The sequence below is a fragment of the Spea bombifrons genome, chromosome 7 (assembly GCF_027358695.1).
Source record: "Spea bombifrons isolate aSpeBom1 chromosome 7, aSpeBom1.2.pri, whole genome shotgun sequence".
Classification (NCBI taxonomy): domain Eukaryota; kingdom Metazoa; phylum Chordata; class Amphibia; order Anura; family Pelobatidae; genus Spea; species Spea bombifrons.
In genome coordinates, this window is record NC_071093.1 from 42,703,288 (window position 1) to 42,730,590 (window position 27,303).

Genomic DNA, 27,303 nt, shown 5'->3' on the forward strand with positions numbered 1-27,303 from the left:
CCTTGTTACTCCGGAGAAAATGGATTTGTTAATCAGCGTGTCCTCCGCCGCGGGCTGTAGAGCATATCAGGGGTATCCAGGCTTTGGCTAACGGACTACCAGTGACCCTCAGAATAAAAAAAAGGGTAGGAACACAGAATTTGCCGGCAGATCAGCCATTTGGCCGTTTCCCCTGCTGTAAAGACTCAAACCTTAATCAGTCGTTGGTCTCGTCTTAGATTCAGGAGCCGTATGTCTATCCCATGCATGTTTAAATCCCCTCGCTGTATTACCCTCTACCACTTCAGCTGGGAGGCTGTTCCACTTATCTACAACCCTCTCAGCAAAGGAAATCATAATGTATATTTGTGTGGTCAATCATATAAAGACAGGACCTTCTGTCCATTATTGTTGAGTTTATCCAATAGAGCCAAGCAGTCTGCATCCTCCAGTGTCTCCCGGAGCATTCGCCGTATACATGGTTCCCAAAGAATATTCTGGGGTAAGAAGAGCACAGCTATGGACCAAGAAATATACCGTGAAGGTTATGACGTCCCTCTTCCACCCGCTTTGTCCCGTCTCGTCCTGTATAGCAGGCTTGTCATTTTTCAGACTGTTTAATGAGCTTTGGCTGCAATGGGGGTTTTTTCTCCCCGGGTTTTTGAGACGCTGATAGCCCTGGACTCAGTTCTGAAAAAGGTTTCATTCACAGACGCATATTTGTCAAACTGTCATAGAACGTGATGTGAGAATTGTTAGAATCGTCCTAAATCATTTTAATGGAACACGGAACGTGTTACCCGTAGCTGGCAATCAGTAATGCGTTTACTTCGGTTCAAAGACTGCCTGTAAACACTGATAGAAGAAGCCGGTCAGCGGCAATTCTCTCGTGATTTCCATTTTAATGAAAAGTAGCCACTTGTGCTCTGGATGGGGTCCGGGCTGGCGGCCATGTGACACGCCGGGCAAATGCCAGGTGGGCCGCAGTCTGTCATCGCTCCAGTAACAGATCTGGTGGTCTGGCGGCCTGACATATCCACCCGTGGGCCGTGCTTACAACATTAGGTGGCGGCTGGCCTTAAAGTGCCAGAGGTGCCTTTTTACCCCCGCTCTGGACAAATCATTTTTTTTATTGTATTAATACTAAAAGTGATTAAGGTTTGGGTATTTATAGCAGGAAAGAAACGGGTGGACTAGACGGGCCGACGGGGGCCGATCTGCCGGCAAATTCTATGTTTCTATGAGTTATTTTTTTTGGAAGGGTCTTAAGAGAAATTTGTTTTCTAGAAATAGAGATTGGCAAGCCAGACAAAAGTCATATTAGGAAGCATCTGAGCCGACTTCGCTGAGCCAATCACCATTTAGCAATAAAACAGGTAACATTGTATACGGCCAGCTTTGTCAATATTAATTTAATACCCCCCAAAATATTAAGAAAAAATCTAAAAAATAAATAAAAAATATTTAGAATAAGAATGACAAAATATATAAAAAATCCCGACAAAAATCTTTGCCTGCTAAATGTCTGCATTTCAATAGAATTTACTGTCTCCCATAACTAAACACTTCTTTGGAAGACCATCTTCTTTGAAAGCCCCAGAACAGGAACCCCGGAACCTGAATGTGTATGCCTCTTATGATTTTTAGGTTGTGCGCTCCTCCACTTTGTATATATTTTTTAAGCATCGTTGACAGACTCCGATAAATAAATGTCTTCTTCGGTATGAGTCACAAATTAGATTATCCAGTGAGCTTCGTTCTGCTGGCCTTAAAAAAAAAAGATGATTTCTGTTCATAAACACGGGACATATGCATACTTAAAATTTCCGAGCGTCCTGATTGGCTCAGACAGTTTTCATGGTTACATTGTACCTACCGCCGCCCCCACTCCTGTCAAAACAGCACTTTCTCTCTCAAAAAAAAAAATGTGCGTGGGGAGAGATCGCCCTATATTAAAATTCCGCGCACACTTTTTTTGTCTTGCAGAGTTTTCGGAAGGAGATTGCTTTATGATAAATTCAAACTTACATTACGGCGTGTTCCGATATTCAATAAATACTGTTTTTTTTTTAAGTAATTCCTACTAATTTCAGTAAAAAAAAAAAAAAAAAACTCTTATAAACCAGGTTTCATTCCACATCCAAACGTATCTTTATTTCCCAAACAAAACTGGCATTTTAAATGTTAAATATATAGTTTTTTTTATTATTATTATGTCGGAATTAACTACATAAATGCAAATTTCGGGTGTTTTTAGTACGGTTCTCATGAAATATTGTCGGCAATCGCCCTCCTTTATTTTTCTTCCCACCCTCTTGTCCAGAAGGCCTTTTTTTGGGGGGGTCTTTGTGAGGCCCCCAAACTTACTAACCCCTCTCTCTATTATGGTATCCCTTTAAAATTCAATCTCTAGCGTCCCAATGACTTTAGATTGTGGCGTTATTAAAGATTACTAATCTGGAGTAGAATTATTCGGATATAATCCTATTTCTGCAGTCCTTCTTCCTTCTGCATAACGCCACGAGCTCTGCAACGTAGTCCGACTGCAACCACCACGAACGGATAGCGATCAGATAATCATTCTCTCTAACTCTCCACGAGGAACGCTCTTCTGATTGAATATACAACATTTGCTAAAAAAAAAACTATGCCTATGGTGGCTTCCATAGATCTCGTTTTTCGAGGCAGCCCTACGAGCCGTGAAGAGCGACTTCAATCCCACCCTATACATTTTTTTTAATCCTCTTCCCGGTTTCATGTTTTCATTTTTTTTTTCCTTGTGAATGTACGTGACGTGAAAGTGAGTCTGAAAATTCTCAGCTTCCGGAAGGTGGCGCGTCATACATGGGTACGTTGGTGAAGATCGCAGCATCATGAGTCTCCATGGGTTCTTGTAGAACGTAGAGGAACCAATTTAGGGTTCCTCGCCTCGTTACAGGTTTTTCTTCAAGGCTAGTTTTTCGTAATTTCTTTCCCCGAACGGGAAGGATCAGACGGGGGTGGTGCGTCTGTTGGAAGGGTTGTTGTGTAAAGAGTCTTTGTAGTCCTTCGGGATGGAATTGTGGACCTGAAGAAAATTATGTTCTCTTTCAGAATTTAGCAAGGAGCCCACGGTCACCTTGGTAGGGTCACGGGCGGTCAGCGTGTACAAGGAGATGTCGCTAGTGGGAATGGGGTTGAAACTTTTGCCGACGGGCGATGGGTCTCGGGATCGAGGCTCAGTAGAGCGGGAGCTGGAGCGTCTTCGGAAGCGGTATCGGTAGCTGGGAATCCGAGAGAAAGCTGATTTCTTGAAGAGGTCAGAGTGGGATTTGGCTCGGATTTGCCTATGCTTCTCGATGAACATATGGACGGCTAGAACTCCCACCATCTCCGCGATAATAAAAGAAAGAGCCCCAAAGTAAAAGGACCAGCCGTAGGAATAGTTGCTCTTCTTTGAGTCGCTTTGGCCCGGGTCGCCAGCATTAGCCGAAATATAGACAATAATCCCAATGATGTTACTCAATCCTGGGGAAGGCAGAAGCGGTTAGATTGTTACAAAATTATTACAAAATATTAATGATTTTAACATTTCTAATCCATAAAACAATTAACCTTTTCAGGCCACCTTGACTCAAGTCCCCATATTGTGGAAGGTGAATTGTATGCATCTAATTATGACATCATATGTTTTTTATTATTATTATTTCCATTATTTGTATATTTTTTTTAGGGCTGCAACTAACGATTATTTTAATAATCGATTAATCGGCCGATTATTTTTTCGATTAATCGATTAATCGGATAAAAAATATTTAATAAAATGCCCTGCACCCACCCACACTCTGCCCCATCAGTTTCCCACCCGGCAATCATATCTCTCTCTCTCCGGCGGAGGTAAGTGAAAGGAGCCGAGCGCTCCAACGACGAATCGATCACTCGATTAATCGATAACGGAAATCGTCGACAACGATTCCCGTTATCGATTATTATCGATTTTATCGATTCGTTGTTTCAGGTCTAATTTTTTTATCCTTTGGGTGTTTGCTTGTTTGGAGGTACTATAAATGGCTCCATAAAGCTAAGGAAGTTGGTAATAGTATAGTTTACATTTTTAAAAGTCATGTAGTATAGGTAATAAAAGTTTGAGCAGAGGATTATTTCTGATTATTAAGCCGGGGAGCCTGGGACCCCCTTGTTTCACTGCATTTATGTGTTGGACCCCAGAAAAAAACCACCAAGATCGCCTACAATACTGACCTGCTGAGACAAAGAAGATCCCCGCGCTGAGGATAACATTGTGCTTGTTTTTGTAAAACTCACTGGCAGCCACACAAAGACCCCCAAAGAACAGAAGACCCACGCTGAGGATTGGGAAGATACTGGAAGCGCGGACAGCACCTGGATCAAAGGTGGAATAAGAGATATTTAGTTGATTGGCATTCGTCCAAAGGTCCATTCATTTGGGAGCCATAACTGCTCACATCCAGCGTACACATTAGGGGGGGATCTTGTTTCTTTTATGGGCTGGAAGGGAATCCTCATGATTCGGTCTGCAGAGAACCCTGAATATAAAAGAAATGGAGGCAACTTTGCAGTGTCGGCACAGCCTCCATAGACCTTTAAAAGGTGCCGGGATATGACATCATACCCTCGTGGTCTGCAGCGGGGATGGCGGCCATGGAGGGGGCGGTTGTGAGTATGAGGGGACGCCTTACTCCTATCAGTCCGCTTGCTCCGGACACCACTTGGCTTAGGACTGGAACGCAGTCCGGACACGCATTTGAATGATTATTAAACATTAAGGGTCTTAGATACAAAACTGGGCCAGTTTGTAGTTGGCTAAGCGGCTCGGGACCTTTAAGGCCCGTGGCCGCCAAATGATGGACCTACAGTCGTTGTACCGTACGCCCAGTGCAGCCCGCAGGGTTAATACACCCCCAGTACGAACTATTAAAAAATTCAGATTGATGAGATACGGGGTCACATCTGCAGTAATTGGAAGTCCCGCTAGCCCCCTGGCACTGCACCCCTGGACTTTCCTCCAACAAAATCTTTTAGGGGAGATGTAGAGAACACCCGGCCCTGATACATTAATAGAGCGTCTCCGAAAACATCCTCAGCACAAATGATTCTATTAACAATAAATGCAGCCCTCGGCAATATGGACTTGTAGAAGTTTTGTTCTGTGCCGCGGAATATATCGTCCCTTCAGAAATAATAAACCCAATAGATTAATACTCGGTCTTTCTCTCGTAATTCACCTGAATTTGATAAGCAGATTCCGTTCCTGGACGGAAATACAATAGGCTTTCTGTTATCCCCGTTTTTTCCCCTCCGCACAAATAAATCTATGTCAGCTTCTGACCGCGTCTTTATTGCAGGAGAACGTATTTCAGAATCTTCAGGACAGATGAAGACAGACGGGATAAAAAATGAAACTTCTGCCTCCCAATAAATGAGAAATGCTGGAGGCTCTTGGATTGCTACAAACGATCTCGGTGTATTTATTTAAGCCGAGTCCCTGGGAGTCCGCTGGTCTTATCAGTCGGGTCGCTCCGGGCACCGCTCGCTACGCGCCGAATTGCCTTAGATCCGCGAAGCGGCGCGGCCGTGCATTTAAATGAACACCAGACATAGAGGGTCTGAGAGTCAAAACTGGGGAGGGCTGGGGATGACTAAGCAGTCCCGGCACTTTAAGGCCAGCGGCCGCCAAACGACTGCCGTTTTTATGCCATTGTAATGATGCATCTGCCGTCCATGGCCAGCCCTGGGCTGTCCGGAACCTTAATCATTCCATGCAATGAATCTTTACTTTAAATTAAGATAAATTACCTATTAAAAGTATTCTAGGTAAGAAGGAAAAAAACACCACATTTTAGCACGTTTTCCTGATATCGGGACTATATCGCGCAGGGTACAGCTGGACAAATCTCACCGATTGCAGATTCTTCAGGCATCGAGGTTTCACAAGAAGACCAAGTAGACCAGCCTGTCCAAAATCAATACCGAGGCCAGGGCCGTCCAACCTGCGGCCCTCCAGCTGCTGCAGGACTACATCTCCCATAATGCTCATTCAGCTAAGGGGCTGGCTGAGGAGGATGGGAGATGTAGTCCTGCAATAGCTGGAGGGCCGCAGGTTGGATGCCCCTGACCTAGGCTATTTTACAGATATATTATGCTGAACAGGGAAAATTCAACAATATCTAGTGTTTGGATGCATTACAAACAAAATAATATATATATACGGTATATATATATATATATATATACATACAATATATATCATATTTTTTAATCAGCTCGATTACACAATATAAACCTGGCAATTATTTTTACTTTCACAAAGTGGATATGCACACTCATCTTGTCACCAGAGCAACCAACTGAAACATTTTATTGGTTGCTATGGTGATAACACCACTTTTCAAACGTGGCCAATTAATTATTTTCTATTTTTATTTTTTTCATTATTTTCACTATACCAAGGGAAAGTCAGTAAGCGCAACTTTTACGCCGGTCTTGTCAACATAGCAACCGATTGAAACCTTTTATCGGTTGCTATGGCGATAACACCACTTTTCAAACTTGGCCGATTTACAGTATAAATTATTTTTTTTGCTATGCCAAGGGAAGCTCGTTTGAGTATTTCTATGCTTCCGTCTTCTTCAAGATGACTTTGTTGCAAGAGGCAAATGGATAGATAAGTTTTTGAACAGTCGCGTCGCTCGGGATTCCGTTTTAAGCTGTTTGGTCCAGATAGGCCGCTCTGAAATAGTCGCATCCTTACGCAGTAAATACTCCGCCGTGTCCTGTTCATAATCTGCGTCCTCCGGGAAGTGATCAATTTTCTTGCACATCCCTCGAAATGCTCCTGCGGGAGAGAGATAATTTTTTTTTTATATACAAAACCAGTAAACACGCCAAAATATTACAAACGCAAACCCACTTCTGGGATAAGAGGCCTTCTGTAAAAAAAACACAATAAAAGAAGCATACTCAGCGATTTCCACCCCTCTGATGTACAAAGCTTCGACAGACGTAGGATGATTATTAAATCTTTATATATCAACTGTCCATGAAATGACAGCGGCCCTAAAAACCATTAACGTGACCCAAATTTACTAAATAATGAACTATCTACACCTATACCATTATGGGCTATGATTATTTATTAATCCCGCAGTATTAAACTATATATATATATATATATATATATATATATATATACACACGCACACACACATATATATATATATATTAATATATTAATCCCTTGGTATTAAACAATATATATAAATATATATATACACACTACCAAGTTTGGGGTTACTTAGCTGTTTTCATGAAAATCAAGGAAATTTCTAACTGTAACATAAAGAGTTTTCATATCTCATATATATATATATTTATTTATTTTTTACCTTATTATTTTTTTTTCATTATTTAATGATCTCATTATTATCCGGCCCGTAAAGATTTTTTTTTTATCAGAAATAATCTCGGGTCTTTATTGTTTTTTTTTTAGAATTCCATATTTTTGACCGCTGAACGTTATTATGTCGGGGGTACCTATGGTCTTTCCTCGTGGTTCCTTAAGGAGCGTTAATCGCCTAGGTCCTTGGGGTTTAATAGGCATTGAGTTGATTGTTTTGTGTTTTCAGGGGACGACTACTTACCACCGAAATGAGCATACCAAGTGTCTCAGCCCTGCCCCAGGGTATGGCACATAAGGGGTCCTCAGGTGTTTTTCAGGGGCGCTATTTTATCTAAGACAGACCCCGTTAACGTGGCTTCTTCTTCTACCCTATCCACACAGCAGCACGCCTTGTGCGCCAGTGACAATGTCCCCGTGCGCTTGGCTGTGAACATGCGTGACCTAAATTAGAAGCACTATAGTTCTGAAACGATCGTTACGGGGCGTTGCGTCCCTGCAGTGCTGACATTGTACGGTATATGGGCTCTCTGGGACGTGAACGGTTAACACACTTGAATAACCCCCGATTACAGAGAATATGTTTGTCTACCTTCCGGTGCGTGTGATGGAGAGAAATAAAATCTATTCCTCGCTGGAGGGAAGGGCAAGGGTAATGAACCAAACCCAATTTCCCAGTCCTCCTGTACATATGTTTGTGAAATATCAGTGAGCCGAGACCGTCTCCGGCCTCCATGCGCTGCGTACCACGTACAGCTGGCCCGAAATCTCATTTCTATCCCAGAAAAAATACCAAATTAAGTCATTTTCATAATCCCTTCACTACTCTCACCACAAGTGTTCCAGAGGTGTTTTTTTCCCATAAAATATGATTTATTATCTTGCAAACAAAAAAATGTTAATTTCAGTATAGACGATTTGCCAAATTCCAGGAAATAGAACGCCTGTTAAAGTGTTTACTGCAGATACTCTATTTTATAAAATATCATTATAATAGTATTTTATTATTAGCACAATTTCTAAGTGATAAACAGCCAGAAAATAGCTTATAAAGTCGCTTATAAATTCTTATTAAAGCCCCACCCACAGCCGCACCTCTAACCACACCCCTAAAAAAAAGGTTACATTCTTTAGCCAATTGAAAGGTTTGGCTTAAATTTTCGGGACCCTCTTCTATTACTTATTCTCCCTACCCGCAGAAACGCGACCCCCATCACGACGAATGACTTCGGTCACACAGTCTAAAATAAATTGCAAAAGAAGAATACCAGAAAAGAATTCCATTTTGCTTAACGACATAAAAGAACCAATCTGTTTTCATCTTTGAGCGCAAAATCCAGACGTAAAGGTTAAAGCCGAATCAATAATCCCAAAATGACATTCTGAGAGTTATATTCATGAATAAATATCAAGATGTTTCGTTCTCCACCTGTGAAAGAATATCTTCTTCTATTATAATTATTGCTCGTTACGTCTAAACTGTCAGTAAGATACATCTGACCTATATTCCATCCTACATCGTATTTGTTTTTCAGCATTTAAATAAGAAATTGTTTGGGGAGCGTATATGGAACGTTTCACCGCTATTAAAACCCATCACGGTTAATATTAACCCCTTAAGGACAATGGGCAGTCCTTAAACCCATTGAAAACAATGCATTTTGAGCCCGTACATGTACGGGCTTTGTCATTAAGGGGTTAAGAGATATATAGTCAATGGAACTTGTCAACAACAAGATGCTGGGGAGCACATAACAAAGCATGGTCTATATGTATCGAACAAAAATAATTTAGTGTGGGATTAGCGTGAATGCGTGTGTGTCATCACAAGAACGGATGGCATTTGCTAGATAGCTGAAGCTTTATATCGGAATAATATTGCGATCCACCCAGCCATGCCATGTTTTGTAATTAGTCTACTGTTTAGTTAATTAGGTAAAAAAAAATACGTCAATCAAGGGAATTATTTTCCATGTTTGTTGTTTCCTAAAAAAGACATAAATTGGCATCAGTTGCCTTTATTCTGTATCAGACGCAGGGCATATAACTACAATGACGTAAGCAATGTTACCAATAAGTAAGCAAAATGGGACCCAAAATGGTTTTCAATGGACCGCCAACTAATCTAGAGGACTACAGAGTTTATTGCATTACCTTATTGTTGGCGTAAAATAGTTTAACCCATCGTTGTAATAATCAGAGATTTAAAGCCTCCTGAGACAAAGTGCTGAAAGTGCCACAATACACTTTAGTTAATGTGGCTGGGCCTTGGCTGGTTGCATTGAGTTGACTGTTGAGTCATGATGCTCAGGTCATGGAGCGCCTCACCTACTCACAAATTCAGCCGAGTAAAACCTATTTAAGGTTGACTCCACTCAAAGTCACTCTACTTTTAAGTCACTGTGAGTTTTTAGGAAAGTCGCATTGGCCATCAAGTCCAGATAAGGGCTCCAACCTAACTGTGTTATGTTGACTCCTCGAGAAGAGGTGAGTTGACCTAGAACTGAACTCAACTCAATGACCAAGTAGACTGAAAGTCAACAGTAAATCTGATAGCAGTTAAATTGAATAACTGCACTCGTCATATCTTGTCTCAACAGGTTGACTTTTTGCGGTTGGACCAGTGGCTGCTTAAGTTTCCATGATCAAGTGCTCTCGAAATAAGTCTGTCAAGTTACCCCAGTTATCACTGTACCTCTGTAACTGAACTTTAGACCTACTTGCTTCTCATGCAGAACCTAGAGGTTATTGCCTAGAGCCCCCAGGTGACCTCTCAGCTCCACATTGACAAAGGTCTCCTCTGTGTCTTGTTTGCCTTCCTGGCACTGAACAGGTTAAGTTTGGTTTACTACACTGCTTTTGGCTACCTGGCTTCTTGTGCCAGTATAAATTACACATGCGGGGGAACAGGCCTGCCTCATGTGTCCTTTGCCCGCTTTCCGAATTCATCCGTGTTTCTGGCTGCTCTGAGGGGCCACGTCATCAAGGACCAATGCTTCTATCTGTCCAGGTAACGGCGCCTGCGGTGCAGAAAGGTAGAGGATGAGAGGAGCGGGTCGCGGCATACGGCCGAGAAGACCATAGAATGGTGTGCGCTGTGCCGTGCTGGGCCAATTTACCGGGTGGGGGATTCATTTATCAGTTATAAGAAGGAAAGTTTTAACTCCTGAGGTTTCCGTAGGCATTTCTATGGCCATCATTTTACTATAATTCCCATGATGCTTTTGTGAGGATCAGCAATCTTAGGCTAACTCAGCATTTTGGGAATTGTAGTTTCCACCATTGGCTAGCTACGTTTAGGTCATCCTGTTGTAAGGGTGGCAACTGCGACACACATAGTCCTCCAACTGTTAGCCCATGGCCCGCTTATGGATCACTAGGTCTATAGGGGGGACAATGCAAGCATTCTTGATGATCTTTCACAAACATACATGTATGTGTAGATCTCGCTGCATACACGTGTAAAAAAGAACATGGATAATTATATTAGGATATTAATTTAACCATTCACGCAGTCAAAACATATTTGATAATGAGGTGCAAAAACGACATAAGGATCAGAGCCCTTTCTCGTTACGATGATTTGTAGATGGTAACGTTTAAGTATTTACTCTGTAACAGCGCTTTCAGAAGACCTTATTAGATCAGGAACGCTTTATTAACATAGAAGCGTAGAATCCGCCGGCACATCGTCCCCGTCTAGTCTTCTGTAAAGACTCAGACCTTAATCAGTCGTTGGTCTCGATGTTCCTCTCCCATGCATGTTTAGTCCGTGTGTAAAGCCTGTGTGTAAACCCTGCGTGTAAAGCCTGTGTGTAAAGCCTGTGTGTAAAGCCTGCGTGTAAAGCCTGCGTGTAAACCCTGTGTGTAAACCTGGTGTGTAAAGCCTGCGTGTAAACCCTGCGTGTAAAGCCTGCGTGTAAACCCGGTGTGTAAAGCCTGCGTGTAAACCCTGCGTGTAAAGCCTGCGTGTAAACCCGGTGTGTAAAGCCTGCGTGTAAACCCTGCGTGTAAAGCCTGCGTGTAAACCCGGTGTGTAAAGCCTGCGTGTAAAGCCTGCGTGTAAACCCTGCGTGTAAAGCCTGCGTGTAAAGCCTGTGTGTAAACCCGGTGTGTAAAGCCTGTGTGTAAACCCGGTGTGTAAAGCCTGCGTGTAAAGCCTGCGTGTAAAGCCTGCGTGTTTCTCTAATCCTGCCATGATTTGGTTTTCTTCTCACTGCTCAAGATCTGAGTTATTTTTAACATTTCCACTGGATGTGAATTAAGAGTCAGGGTTGGGGGTGATGGGATTACTGTCATAAAACCATCACGGATGCAGCGAAGCATTGCGGCAAAAACAATTTCAAGGGAATCCGGCTGAGTTTAGTTTATTTAGTATTTTCAGAGGATACCCGAATTCTCACCGATTGTTACTAATTCCTTACCCTTCTGACCTTCTGATTCTGACCATTAAAAATCTTGGGGCCCTGTACAGACTTTAATCCTGGGCCCAGAGCCCCCTCTAATCAACCCACCCCCCCTCTAATCAACCCACCCCATGTTGATCCCATTGCTCTGCCGATGTGTCACCCATCACTTCGCCTTCTGATCCTCCCATGAGTGTACTTACCGCCATACTCTGACACACACACTCACAATCACACCATATGCTGACACACACACACACATGCTAACACCAAATTCTAGCAGACACACAAACTCACGCTGACACCATACACTTACACACGCTAACAGCATACAGTAACAGACACACATATGCTAATATCCTATGCTCTCGAACATCTTACAGATTTGGCCACCAAATCACATAAGTGTGACCGCCGGATGTTTTCCATTTTGTTTGTATACTCATGGAGCGTACAGCTAAGCATTAGCGCCCATGGGTGCGATCAGTGTGGCACAGTGGCGGGGGAGCGGCAGATTGGGTGAAAATTGGGTGCAGTCCGCCCCGGCCACAGCGTCTCAGATGGCCACTCCGGGCCTGATATCGCTCATGGAGAGCCGTGTATTATCTGTAGCCATTCCATGCTTGGCTGTGTAACTATTCACAAAGCCTGATGGCTTCCAAGCCGCACAAAGTCTCTGTATAATTGGGATCAACATTCAAGACTTCCAGAGAAAGCAAGGCTGGCCCTGCGCCCTCGCATTGTTATAATCTATTTCTGTCTGCCAAGCACAATGGCGTAACCAGCAGGCAAGCAACTTCAGACAAAATGCTTGCCCCGCCGGCACCGGGAGGCTTTGAAAGAGACAGGTAACATCCTCACGGAGAGGAAATAACAACATTTCAGAGGAAAAGACGCCGGCTCTTGGCAGAGGGGCGAATATTAACGTTGCATTCATAATGACTTCTGGTCTCTATAGTAACCAATGGCATCACGCACCAGGGCACATTCGCGCGCATGTTTCGCACACACAGATTAAAACAGACACCGACAGACACAAACACAAGGAGAGGGTACGCTCCAAAACCTACGCGTAGCGGTCTGTAAATCCACAGTAACGCGGCACAAAAAGAACTTTAAAATGGATTTGTCAATATATTTTCCGCAGGGGTTTATTCCCAGGAAACGGGAAAATTGTCGATGACCTTCACGGCGTCGTCTCAAAAAAAATGAAGCAAGTAGCGTGCTTCTATTCCTCGTGTCTGTCTCAGCCGCGAGACCTCGTTTAACAGGTTGTAGCCCAAGACCATGTCGTCTCAAGCCAGCTCATGTTTCCCACCTATCCCTATTATTATGGACAGTTCCCCAGTCTCTCTTCCCTCCACCGATGACCCTCTTTCCTCCCTTGATGCTCTAGAATGTTTGCTGGGTATGGGGGCATCTCAGGGTTCTACAGCCCTAAAAGCCCCGATGATGTGTATAAAAAGAGCAGGAAACGGGTTTATACATTAAAAATTCAAATAAACAACCAATAGTTCCGGAATAGATATTCTTGTGAAAATTTTCTAGAATCATTATCGAGTTATGAAACATAAGGGCCAACGGTTGAGTGCCAATCACAGATGAGCCTTCAAAGCCCCGTTGGAAACACAAGACAAGGTTCAGGGATCTCCTGGAAAGAAATGGCTGGTAGCAACGACCAAACACTTTATCATATCGTGACTGACTTCTACGGACTATCCAGAGACCACCGTGGACCATGGTGGGAGAATGGTCTTCAAAAAGAAGGCTCTTTGTTGAGGGCTATGCCTGTGGTGGGAGCGAAGCTTCTCTGTTGGGACTGTCCAATGTCACCAAAGCTTCAACCCCCAAACAGCGTCTTATATATACGATTTATTTTTGTAACAATGTAAGAAATCTAGATTTTATTTTAGCTAAAAAATAAAAAAAAAGGTTCTTCACAAAGAGCAAATGAGATTTCTTCTGCCGCTGTGTTTATCTGAACCTCTATGTACTCGCGGTAACCTGGCCCTCCTCCCGCAGAGATTCGCATCGCCGGTAATGCACAAGTTGCCCTCGGGTTATATATTATATTTTCCTCTAATGTGGCTGAATCGTTGAAAAGGTCACAATTCCGAAACGAGGAGCTTTTGCTTTAATACGGCAGCTTGGCGGAAGTCACGCGGTGCTAGGAGGTCACGTCCACCCACCAGAGGAGCAGAAGACAAGCCCTGTGCCCCCAAAACGCTGTGCCGTGCCCCCCGCGCGGAGGCAGCCGAGTGATGAGGGTGGGTGATGTGTGGCATGTCTCCGGGGGGGGGATGGGTGGGTGGCTGGGAGTCATTAAAATGCGCCCTTTAAATTATGATCAGACATTGCTCAACCTTTTCAGCTTTTAAATGTTTCGGAATGCATTTACTGAAACTAAACGAGACTCTAAATATACGTTCTACCAGTAAATATACGTTCTACCAGTACGTTCTACCAGTAAATATACGTTCTACCAGTACGTTCTACCAATATACGTTATACCAGTACGTTCTACCAGTAAATATACGTTCTACCAGTAAATATACGTTCTACCAGTAAATATACGTTCTACCAGTAAATATACATTCTACCAGTAAATATACGTTCTACCAGTACGTTCTACCAGTAAATACACGTTCTACCAGTAAATATACGTTCTACCAGTACGTTCTACCAGTAAATATACGTTCTACCAGTACGTTCTACCAATATACGTTATACCAGTACGTTCTACCAGTAAATATACGTTCTACCAGTAAATATACGTTCTACCAGTACGTTCTACCAGTAAATATACGTTCTACCAGTAAATATACGTTCTACCAGTACGTTCTACCAGTGAATATGTGTTCTACCAGTAAATGTACGTTCTACCAGTAAATATACGTTCTACCAGTAAATATACGTTCTACCAGTACGTTCTACCAGTGAATATGTGTTCTACCAGTAAATGTACGTTCTACCAGTAAATATACGTGCTACCAGTAAATGTACGTTCTATCAGTAAATGTACGTTCTACCAGTAAATATACGTTCTACCAGTACGTTCTACCAGTGAATATGTGTTCTACCAGTAAATATACGTTCTACCAGTACGTTCTACCAGTGAATATGTGTTCTACCAGTAAATGTACGTTCTACCAGTAAATATACGTTCTACCAGTACGTTCTACCAGTGAATATGTGTTCTACCAGTAAATGTACGTTCTACCAGTAAATATACGTTCTACCAGTACGTTCTACCAGTGAATATGTGTTCTACCAGTAAATGTACGTTCTATCAGTAAATGTACGTTCTACCAGTAAATATACGTTCTACCAGTACGTTCTACCAGTGAATATGTGTTCTACCAGTAAATGTACGTTCTACCAGAAAATGTATGTTCTACCAGTAAATATACGTGCTACCAGTAAATATACGCTCTACCAGTAAATGTACGTTCTACCAGTAAATATACGTTCTACCAGTAAAGATACGTTCTACCAGTACGTTCTACCAGTAAATATATGTTCTACCAGTAAGTATACGTTCTACCAGTAAATATATGTTCTATATGTTCTAAACCAGTCATTTATAAACCTAAAGCATTCACAGTGATTACATTCCCGGGGCTGTGATATCGTTTATTGGACCAAAACAATAATTAAGATGAGCGCAGACCAACGAGGCGAGAAATATTCACCAATATCTCGCTCGTTAATACGCGGGTCTCGAAGGCATCAGAAACATTTAGGAGGACATTTGATTGCCCAGAACTAATTAAGAAAACGATTAATTAAAGGTTACCACTGGTATCATAATTACAAAAGGCCGTGGAGGGTGAGGGGTCCCCATGCGGACATACGATGCAGCTCATGTCGCAAATGTCAAACCTGGGTGGAACGCTCATATTCCATAATAAGGGAGATCACCTGACAGGGTGGTTACTTTACGGAGAGGGTGGTAGATAAGTGGAACAGCCTCCCAGCAGAAGTGGTAGAGGGGATTTAAACATGCATGAGATAGGCATATGGATCCTGAATCTAAGACGAGACCAACGACTGATTAAGGTTCGGGTCTTTACAGCAGGAGCAATGGGCGGCTAGATGTAGAGTTAAGATGACCCCGGTCTATAGATTAATAATAAAGAAATAGGAGAAAGGAGAGATGAGGAGCGGTCGGGGTAGAAGGGGATTGGAGGGCAGGCGATAAGATGATGTGTTAAGGCTTGTTATGATCAGAGAGTGTTGGGCTGTCCGCCTTCATTAGTACTGTCTGTCTCTGGCGGGTCACGTGGGCATCGTCTAACCGCTCCGCACTGGCATGTGTGCCACCCGCTAATAACGCGCTTACGTGAGCAGAAAACTAGATCGGCCCTTAAAAACACTTTTGGATAAGAACTGAGAAAATAGCCGAAAATTGTCTTTTGGGGGGGGGGGAGTATGCATTTTCTCTTTTATAAAATATTACGTAAAACCTTCCCACATCGTCTCTGGAGAAGGAGCTCTTTGTATGTTTATACGAGACACGCACACGTTAAGACTGTCCCACATATCATGTCAACGTCCACGGTGTCCAAATCCCTCCCGTCATGGATTCATAGGCTTTGCCGAGTGTGCTGCAGAGGGCCACATATTCTGCCTCCTCCCACTAGAGACCAAGGATAGATGGTAGATAGTGGGAACAGCCTCCCAGCAGAGGTGTTCGAGGGTAATACAGTGAGGGTATTAAACATGCATGGGATAGACATACGGCTCCTGAATCTAAGACGAGACCAACGACTGATTACGGTTTGAGTCTTTACAGCAGGAGAAACGAGCGACTAGACGGGGGCCGAATGGGGCCGATCTGTCCTCAAATTATGTATTTCAATATTCAATGATAAAATATTTCAATTTTAATATAATGACCTTGAAATAATAAATCTCATCATGATCTTTCTGGAAATCTTTAAAATATCTCTAAATATTGCCTGCATGTTTTGCATTGCTATGTAAAGCGTTCGCGGCCTATGGGTCCGGTTCAAAGAAACCAATTAAATGTATTTTTTTTATTATTTCGAGGATTTTTTGCACTTTTTAATGAGCGTTTTGACTCTGCCAGCCGCGGGATTGTGAGAAAGGTTTCATCGTTTGTGGCTCCGCGTTATGAAATGAGAAATGACTGCTCAAGCAGCACGCGTTTCGAGGCTTTCCCTGCCACGGCCTCGTTTAATAAGGCTTTGGATGAATTATGCATCGTATTTTATGTCAAACAACGCGAGAGGCATGTCCAGGACACGCCGAGACAGGAAAACCCGGAGCGAATTCTTACAAGGGGCAATTATCCCGCTGGGAGCGGGCAAGCCATGTATATAGAGATGATTTACCCCTTTATATATATATATATAACCAAATGTGCCCCCCCACCATATAGTTCCTACATAGCAAACCTCCCTACCGTCCTTCTCTTAGATGACTAGTCCTGCTAGGAGTCCCAAATCCCAGATGCCCCTCTTTCCTCCCCTGATTTCCCTCTTTCCTCCCCTGATGCCCATCTTTCCTCCCCTGATGCCCTCTTTCCTCCCCTGATATCCCTATTTCCTCCCCTGATGCCCCTCTTTCCTCCCCTGATGCCCTCTTTCCTCCTCTGATGCCCCCTTTCCTCCTCTGATGCCCTCTTTCCTCCCCGGATGCCCCTCTTTCCTCCCCTGATGCCCTCTTTCCTCCCCTGATATCCCTCCTCCTCCCCTGATGCCCCTCTTTCCTCCCCTGATGCCCCCTTTCCTCCTCTGATGCCCTCTTTCCTCCCCTGATGCCCCTCTTTCCTCCCCTGATCCCCTCTTTCCTCCCCTGATATCCCTCTTTCCTCCCCTGATGCCCCTCTTTCCTCCCCTGATGCCCTCTTTCCTCCTCTGATGCCCCCTTTCTTCCCCTGATGCCCCCTTTCCTCCCCTGGTGCCCCTCTTTTCTAGGAGCTCGGAATGTTTGCTGGGTAGGAGGGTATCGCAGGGTTCTACAGCCCTTTCCCATGCATGTTTAAATCCCCCTTACTGTATTAGCCTCTACCACTTCTGCTGGGAGGCTGTTCCACTTATCTATCGCTCTTTTAGCAAAGCCAACCAGCCTACTATCAAAAGACTGTATGGAGACGCTGGATTATTCAACAAATCCTCCATGGTATTTCAGCCTCAAACTACCCCAAGGTTCGCTGCAGTCCAAACTCATTACTCTGCTTCCGTCGAGCATCCATGCTTTCTCTTTTAACTCCGAATAACGCGACGTGCCTTTGATTAAAAATGCAAAAGATGCATTCCAGACGGGGAGATAAAATGTATTTATGTAAAATCTTATTCTGTTCTAAGCGCTCATCTAAGGCTGTGGCGGCAAACCGCGGGCGGCGCATTACGAAGGGTTAATGTGGAGAGCTCCACGCTCCAGCGGGAAACAGACCTTCACCTTCTAAAAATGGGGGGGGAATCCACGCAATTAACCCAAAAGTAGATCAAGACCCACAAAGGGTACAAAAAAGAATATTACAAATTTTTATGGATAGATAGAAATTAAAAGGAAACGAAAGTCTCCAATTTTTCTGTTAAAAGGCTTGAGGAAATGATGTATGTAGAATGCAGTCATGTGATGTTTTGGGTGACTTTCCCGGCTCAAACACCACACTGAGCTGATGCTTTATGGCAACGCTAATGAAGTCCCTTCCTCCATGGACTTCCATTAGTCAGAGAGTCCTACTGAATCATTAAGACCGAGTCATTCTATTGTTCCCCACAGGCAGTATGATAATGAGTTGGGGGGTTTGTTTAGTAGATCGGGGCTCAGATAACAGAGCGAGAATACAAATGGCTGATATGCAGCTGCCTAAAAACATTATATTTAAAAAAAAAAAAAAAAATTAAATATTTTTTTATATTTAACTAATAATAATAGGATTTGGTTTATTATTGCCATTTACTGTAATGAAAGTATATCGAGGCGCTTATTTAAACCTTCCAATACCGGCTCATCACCGCGTCCGATAGCCCAGCTGAATGAATGTTAATACGACCGACGGATTACCGGCCCCGCAAATAAGATTTGTATTAATCTCCAGAAATGTACCGAGAAAATGAGTCTCCTGAAGGATTAGTCGGGTGTTTTATCACCAGCTGCCGGGACATGCACAGGACACAGACGTGAGCCGCCGGATCAGCGCTCCTTCCGTGCGCAACGAGGAACACGCAGCAGAACATGTTAGAAAAGCAAAGAAAACGATGGCTTTTAATAAGGAAACATCCACATTCCGTGATTATGTTCCTCCGAGGGCCCGCAAAGCATTGTGGGTAGCAGCATACGTTGAACTATTTGCATGCGGAGATCAGCAGAAGGACTTCACTAAAAAAAAGGCTTTATTCTAAAAAAACCCCCCCAAAAAACGCTTCTGTGTGTTTAGAATACCTTTTTCTTACAGTTTCCCTTTGAATCGGCAGATCGGCCCCATTCGGCCCCCCGTTTCTCCTGCTGTAAAGACTCAAACCTTAATCAGTCGGTGGTCTCGTCTTAGATTCCGGAGCCGTATGCCTGTCCCATGCACTGTATTAGCCTCTACCACTTCTGCTGGGAGGCTGTTCCACTTATCTACTACCCTCTTGGTAGATAATGTTGGCATGGCAGTCAATTCATTTTAGCGAAGGGGTTCAGGTTAAATGGTCCAAAAGTAAAATAGAGTAAGATGTATTTAGCTATTAACAGAAATGAAATAATAGGCTACTAAAATCTATAAAATAATAGAAAGCTGGAAATTCTGGATAATAAAAAAAAGGAAACGAGGAATCCCATTATTCACCAGATTAGCAGTATTATTGTTACCACCGGCCAGTCCTCTCTGGGAATGTTCACAACAATGGCCCTCTAAAGAAGAAAGCATATCACAGTACTCTGTGACAAAGAAACTGCAGCCCTGCTGCTGCATCCGCTCTCTTCCTCTGTGGTCCGTAGGCTGCACCAATCAGCGGCAGGAAAGTGTTCCCATTGAAATCAATGGGAGACCTGTCTACGCATGTGCACTGGGCCTATGTTGCTAAGTGCATATGTTGGCCGGATTGCCCCTTTTAAGCCTTTTGGTGTTCTTTCTGGTGTTCCCGCCCATACTGACAACATGAATGGTAGATGGAACAGCCTCCCAGCTGAAGTGGTAGAGGGTAATACAGTAAGGGAATATTAGCATGCATGGGATAGTCATAGAACTCCTGAATATAGAGAGGGGTAGTAGATAAGTGGAACAGCCTCCCAGCAGAAATGGTAGAGGCCAATACAGTGAGTCTTTACAGCAGGAGAATATGTTGGAAAGGGGAATCTATAGAGGGAGACCATGAAATATTTGGATAGGGAAATCCGCACCCCGGCTGCAGCAGCGAGAGTTGATTTCAGTGCCGCTATATTTATTTTTATTTACCTATCAAGCGTCTCCACTTCCAAATATTGTGCGGTTCAGGGGCCAAATCCCTTTAATACCAAGTTAAATATCACCCTGACGGCAATGACTCCCGCTGGCGGTGACCCCCGATCTGAAGCGTCTCTCCTGCCAACTCCACCAATTAGCAGCATCTTTCATTCCAAATGACTTTTAAATATACGAAATAATTGGGTTTTTTCTTTAACGATAGACGTTTAGGTGACGAATCTCCGTTAGATGGGTCATTTCCCATAAGGCACTGGGAGGACACGTCTGTATACTGGTGACGGACATTCCCGTGTATAAGGGGACTGGTGACGCCGGTTCATTATTTTATTTAAATACATTCTAGAGATGCATTAAAACATCATTTCTTAAACAAAAACAATGAGGAATCTGAATTAATTGGTAAAGATCTTCCTAGATTCGATATCCAAAATTGTCTAATTTCAATATATATTTTTTTTGGTTTTATATATGAAATTTTAAATGTATATATTCCTGTGTTCTGTATTATAAGTCATACGGTTATTCCGTATTACATCCAAAAAAACCGCAAAAATCTTTTAGCTCGGAATCACATAAAATACATAAATTATGACGGGTTCTGTATGTTAAATTAAAAAAATAATGTAACATTTATTTCATTTATTTATTTAACTTATTAATTTATTTAAGTTTCACTTGGGTCGACAGTTTTATCGACTTAAAGGAAAAAACATAATAAAATCAACTTTTTTGTCTTAAAATACATGGTAAATGTAAAGCTCTGAAGGATTTCTGCTCTCTGTAAGAAGCCTGATATATTTTCATTAACCCCTTAATGACAAAGCCCGTACATGTACGGGCTCAATTGCATTATTTTCAATGGGTTTAGGCGGTCGCCCATTGTCCTTAAGGGGTTAAATACCGCTCAGAATGAAGGTGAAGGGCTTTGGGAGGCAAAAAAAGATTGGCGAAAAGCTCGATTAATCTGGAAAAATGAAAAGAAGATTAAAGACAAAGAGAATTTGTGACTTAGCTAACAAAAGTAATTTTACTTTCAGAGGATGTTTCTTTTAACCCATCGTGGTACAACATAAACATTATATGGTCCAAATTTTGTAATTTTTGTCTTTTTTTTTTTTTATGCCAGTTTGATTTTTGTTTTTTTTTGTTTGGTCGGGCGAAAATAAAAAAAACTACGGCTGGGTGCACATTTGATTTATTGATCAAGCATAGGTTAATGAGCAAAAAAAAAAAAGGCCAACGTTTCGACCCAGAGCCATCAGGGGTTAAAGATTCAGGTAAGGGTTAAAAGCATAGCATTGGCTAGTTTTATAATAAATGGAGCCAACAGAAGAAGCGGTTATTTTGGATTAAGGAAAAATCAGCAATTTGGGGGTTAAAGTACCAAATATGAGGAAATTGCTCAATGTTGCCTGGCTGGCCACTGGCTGCGAAGCAGTTAACCCTTTCAGTGGAAAAAAAAAGCAAAGTGAATCTGTGTTAAGCAATCCCCCCACACACACATACTAATATTAGGATAGAATGAGTTCTAAAGAAAAATAAAATCGGATAGAAGTTATTTTAAGGATGAGCCTTAGAAAGGATGGAGATCCATGGGGATCCGGTGACCTAGAAGGTTAAATTCAGGTCTTTGACATCAAGATGAAGAGCTTTTGAGGCTGGTTGCATACAGTTTTCATACCAGTTGAGAAGCCGAGCTGCCTGTTCATATTAAACTTCCACCTTATCTGCTGAAATGACCCGAGGAACATACTTCGTTGGGTTCATCTGCTCATTCTACGAGAAGTTGTCCCTTCAATCTGACTTGGTTAACGTATTCTCTGTAGGGGGAAACCAGCCTTGCCCTTTCATGTCCTACAGGGACATCCATGGAGAAGAGATACAAAGCATACAAAAAAACACAACCATCCTCTTATCATCATCACCAGTACAATTCTCAACACTTCAAGAGTTAAAACCCCTGTCCTGGGTCAGAATGGTCCTACCCTCATTAACCCAGGATGCCTCTTGTATTGTACTTTGGAACTCAATCCTCAATTAACAAAAGGATTCCATATTTCAGTGATACATCAACAACCGTTAGACATTTAGATAATGAAGCACAATGACAGGTAGCCTACCTTCAAGGCAGCATGTTCTCCACAGTCCCGAGTGGGTCATCACCTCTTCATTTTTTTTGCTAGTTTCATTGTCGTTAGTGGATTTGGCCTTACAGACACCTCTGGAGTATAACCAGTAATCTGTGCCCACAGCTATGGTCATCAGACTGAAAGCTGCAAAGGCCCCCACGGTGGTGATTAACATCTGGACACCTCTGTCACACATCCTCATGCTTGGTCATGATATTGGGGATCCCACCTATAGAGGAACCATTGTTGGGTGCTGTTCCCCAATGAGATGACTCCAGGCTCCCAAAAGCTTCAACACCTCCAGGCCTTCTTCATGTTGTTCAATGAAATATATTCAGTAGAGATACCAAAAGTTGTAGTAAATCATTGGGAAGAAACTTTCAGATGACCCAAGCGGCTCACCGACGATCGGGAAAGGTTTTCCCACTTGGGGAAGACTTGGCCAAACCAGCTATGCGTGACCTTGGGCGAGCCACTTTATATCTATACGCCAGCTGCTGGAGTACCCTAGGGTCTGAGTCGATGCACTTTAAATGTATTTTTAGCTTGCGCTCTTCCTTTCAAGCCTAAAAATGACCAAAGTGTCCAGCAGCATTTTCACCCTCATGAAGGCTGTATTTTGTTGTTTTTTTTCTAGACCCTGAGCTTCTGCCCTATCTGTAGTTGGGAGTTTATCTTTGGTGCTGATGGACAGCTGATAGCCCTTGTCTGTCAGTCTTGAAACTGGACTTTCTGGTGAAGAGAGGGGATGGTTCCAAACCACTAATCCCTTAAAATCAATCTTGTGGCGCTGATTGGACAGCTTCAGACCACTAGCCCTCAAAATCTACCCCGTGGTGCTGATGGGACAGCTCCAGGTCACTATGCCGTAAAACCCAACCTGTGGTCCAGAAGGGGCAGCTCCAGACTCCTCTCCAATTTCCCTTTGCGAGTCCCTAAGCCAGAAAACAAGCAGAATGTTTGCAGAATGCATGCATGATGTTTTGTTACCATGTATCACTGCTGTGTCTCGCTGAAGGCGATTTACAGAGAAAAATCTTGCAAATTCTCAAGACCTTTCTGTGTGCATCTAGAAGGAGACCAAGCCTGGCACTGAACAGGTTGCTCCTGCTCCCTGCGTCATTGTGTCCAAAGGCAACTCCAGACTGCAAAGTGTCTGAGAAGAGAATAAGGTGTCTGGTTTCTTCTCATAAAACTACCTGACCACCCTGATCCTCTGCCTTAAATAATGTCTATATTCTCTCAGTACATTCCCCCCTCTTCTGGTGTCACATCCATCCATCTACTGTCTGCTTCTGAAGTTCGGTTTCAGAGTCAGGAGACACCTTCATTTGGAGCCTGTGTTGGTCCAGTCTGCTCCTGTTGATCTGGATTCTAGGCTGCGCTCCTCTGCAGTGATTCCCCAGCCTGGTCCTCAGAGAACCCGCTGGATCCAGAGAAGATGAAGGAGTCCACGAAAGCCCATTCCCTTGGTCCCTTTAGGAAAGTTTGCCCTGGATCATGCCAGCCCACGGAGATGAACAAAGTCTCTCTGCAATTCCAAATGTGAGTATTCAGAACTCAAAGCCTTCTACACCCAACATCTACAGTCAGTAGACTTTTCATCCTTCACTGCAAATTCCATCACCTCTCTCCTCTTTTCCCCCTTTTCCCCTCTCTTCCTTTCTCTCCTTCTCTTACACCCTTCCTTTCTCCCTTCTCTTTTCCCTATCTCTCTCCCTGTTCCCCCTCTGCTTCTCTCTCCCTGGTTTTCCCTGTCCCTCCCATTCTTTATCCCCCCTCTCTCCCCTTTTTATCTATCCCTTTCTATTCTGCCTCCCTCTCTTCTTTCCTCTCCCTCTTTTCACTCTCAATCTTCCTCACTCTCAGTTCTGCATCTCAGGCTGTTGGTAATTCTCTCTCTCCTCTTCTCCTATCTTCCCATCTCCTCCCTCCCTTCTTCAACCTCCTGTTTTCCCTTCTCCCTCACCCTTGCATTCCTTGACTCTCACCTCTATTATAAGGAGGCTTCTCTCTGGTCTCCTCTCCCCTCCGATGCCACTCAGACTTTCATTATGCAAAAGCTGAAGTCTACTGAAGCAGAGAGAATTAGACTTGGGAGAAGGCTGATTTTTAAAGGGCCAGCGCTCACTCTATGACAGAGGACCTAATCACCAGAGAAGCACAAGCCAAATCACCAAGCCTGCTTCTAATTACCCCGAACACATCCCAGGGCACCTTTTAATTTATTACTCCAAGCTATGCTAACCAGGAATATCATTTAAAAGGCGTGACAGGGATTTTAATTGTATGAGGCTTTAAAAAAGTGTTCTCGCTGGCACTGATATTATTTTAAAGGGAATGTTTTAGACGCTTATAACAGCCAATGCTAACGCAGGGCATGATTCTATTCATATTATCGCATTCATCTGGTGTGTAATGTTGCATAAAATATTACTGATGTGAGATATTATTGGGCATTGAGATTAAGATTATGGGAAATGGTTGAAATGGCCACATTTTAAGATTCCTCTTTTTATTCATGCAGGTTTTTGTTCTCAGGATAAAAGCACCTCTTGATAGCCTTAGGGGTTATTATAAAATGTACCGGGGGATGCAGGGCATCTCAGATGTGATGGCTTGAGACCTGAAATGGAGGTCGTGGTAATGTCCCTTTAATTGTTGGAATAACGAGAGGAAAACCTTGTAGTGACCTCCTTATTTGCTCGGAGGAAGCTCTGCTGGTAATACGCGTAAGGAAGAAGATTCAGTGACAGAAGATGATCAAGATCCAGATGACAGAGAGAAAAACAGCCTTAAACCCTTGCTGGTTATGCCGAAAAAGTCTACTCAGAAACAATCACAATACCTGTGGCCAGCACATGCGCAAGCAGGTCATTCGAGATCATTATTGCCCGGGATTGCAAAAAGATGAGATGAGTATATATATATATATATATATATATATATATATATATATATAGCCCTTCTTCATACCCTAGAAGTATTAAAAACGGGTACTCTAAACTAGAATGAATGTGCCTTTAATTCACATGTCACATGACCGTGGAGATGTAATCAATAATACCATTTGTAGTCACACATTCCATGCCCAGGGCAAAGAACTGTTTCCGCGGCTTTGATTTTTTTTTTTTTTATCTTTAATGTTCTGTTATAGATTTTTGTTGTAAATAATACAAATGTGAGATGGACATAAATCTTTTCGTCGGATAGGGTGGTGATCATACTGTTTTCTTTTCCAGCATCCTAGCATCAGATCTGGGGCTGCCAGGAGAGGAATGTGTTCTCCAAGTCCTTAAGGCTCATACGCATTAAATCATATATGCTAAAAGTGATTTTTAAGGCTGTTCCTTATCGTAAGGACCCATAAAGATGTATATAGTCTGTCCCTTCCATCCCCCAAAAAAGCACAACCGCCTTGATTTCTCTATTGTATAGTCAATATTTTGAATGTGTCAACGGTCTCTCTGGGAGGTTAATCCTTGCATCTGCACCTTTTCCTGTAAACATGATGTCCCTCTTAAGGGAAAATGTTCACGCTAGACCACAACAAGGAAGGTACGTGGTGGTGCCTATATATTTAAGCAGCTTGGCCTCCTTAAAATGCTCTTTTAGGGTCCTTATCTTATAGTTTTACTGCCGATCTCTCTGAGGATGAGGTCTCCAGAACCGGCCTCCTTAATCTAGGTGAGGCAGGATTTCTGATCCTTCATTTTTGGTAAACATAAACATTTTCAGATTGGTCAAAAGTCCTTGCAGTATTTTTAGTGCCTGGCATGGGGCTCACCATACAATGGGTACTTTGGGCACTCACTTAACTCTCCACTTAGTTCACTTCCTACCTTATTAGGAGCAAAAGGTATATTTGATTGGATCACTGGTATTTTAGAAGGGATAACATGTATTACATATTCATAAGAAACATTGCAATATAATATTTGTATAAAAGGAACGGCCTAGTTGGAGAATTGTGATATATTGTGTATCTCTCTTGACTCTCTTTGCCCAGAGACCAGGGACACGTTTAGAGGGTCTTCAGCCTGAATAGCTTCATGAAGAGGGCTTCCTTCCTCTGCACTCCAAGCGTGATGATGATGCTGCGGAGTCTGTATTAGTTCCCAAATGCCTGGCTCGCTCAACCGCAGAGCACATTGACTCATTATTCTGCATGTACACAGAATTACCTTGAACGCTCTTGTCAAGACGTGCCTGCGAAGGAGCCCGGCGCTTGGTATTGATGGATACCTTTTGCTGACGAGCCACCGCAAGAGTTGTCAAGTTTGGGAGCTCACTAAAATATTGTCTTTAGGCTTCTCATTAACCCATCAACTAGCAACTCACCTGGAACCCATCCGCCTCATTAGCTGCCTATATGAAAACCATCTCTCCCGCCTCGGTGTGCTATCGTGGATAATTTGTCACTTGTCTGCAGATGTAGCCGTAACTTCGGTTCTTTGCTCTGTGACGTGCCAGGGTTGTATTGTCATTATTCCCCGCTCTGTAATGTGCCTGTCAGTCCTGGCTCCAGTTCCTTAGTCTTTAAGGCTTTCTTGCTACATGATCTGACCTTGAGTGGCCCCACCATATACCGTGATCCCACTTCTGCCACCAATTTAAAGTTCATTCTGTTATGCATCTCTCTTACTTAACAACTTCCAGCCATTGATTTCCATTTGAACAACAAAAAGTTTGCGATGATATCTGGAGGGGCCTCTGAAGAACTGGAAAGCTGGTCTTCTTGCTCTACAACTTAATCTATAAATGTCGGTCACTAAACAGAATCACAAACTTCTATGGAGCATCAGTACAACCACAAACATCACAAAGTTTGCTACATCTTAAGTGCATGAAACTATTATTTGGCCCCTGCCACCCACCAGCCCACCGGGTATTTGCCTGTCTGGGTCTGATTGTAAATAAAATTAAAAAAGTTTTTTTTTTTTTTTTAAAAAG

General features: G+C 42.9%; 1 protein-coding gene across 1 annotated transcript; it reads right to left on the reverse strand.

The window, feature by feature from the left end:
* Positions 1–2,738: 2,738 nt before the first annotated feature.
* CACNG3 (calcium voltage-gated channel auxiliary subunit gamma 3) lies at positions 2,739–22,668 on the reverse strand. The gene is made up of 4 exons (XM_053471186.1): positions 22,342–22,668; positions 6,749–6,832; positions 4,219–4,359; positions 2,739–3,486 (listed from the first exon to the last, which is right to left on the reverse strand). Exons 1-4 carry the CDS (start codon positions 22,550–22,552, stop codon positions 2,969–2,971), a joined length of 954 nt encoding a protein of 317 aa, XP_053327161.1. The 5' UTR covers positions 22,553–22,668; the 3' UTR covers positions 2,739–2,968.
* Positions 22,669–27,303: the final 4,635 nt, after the last annotated feature.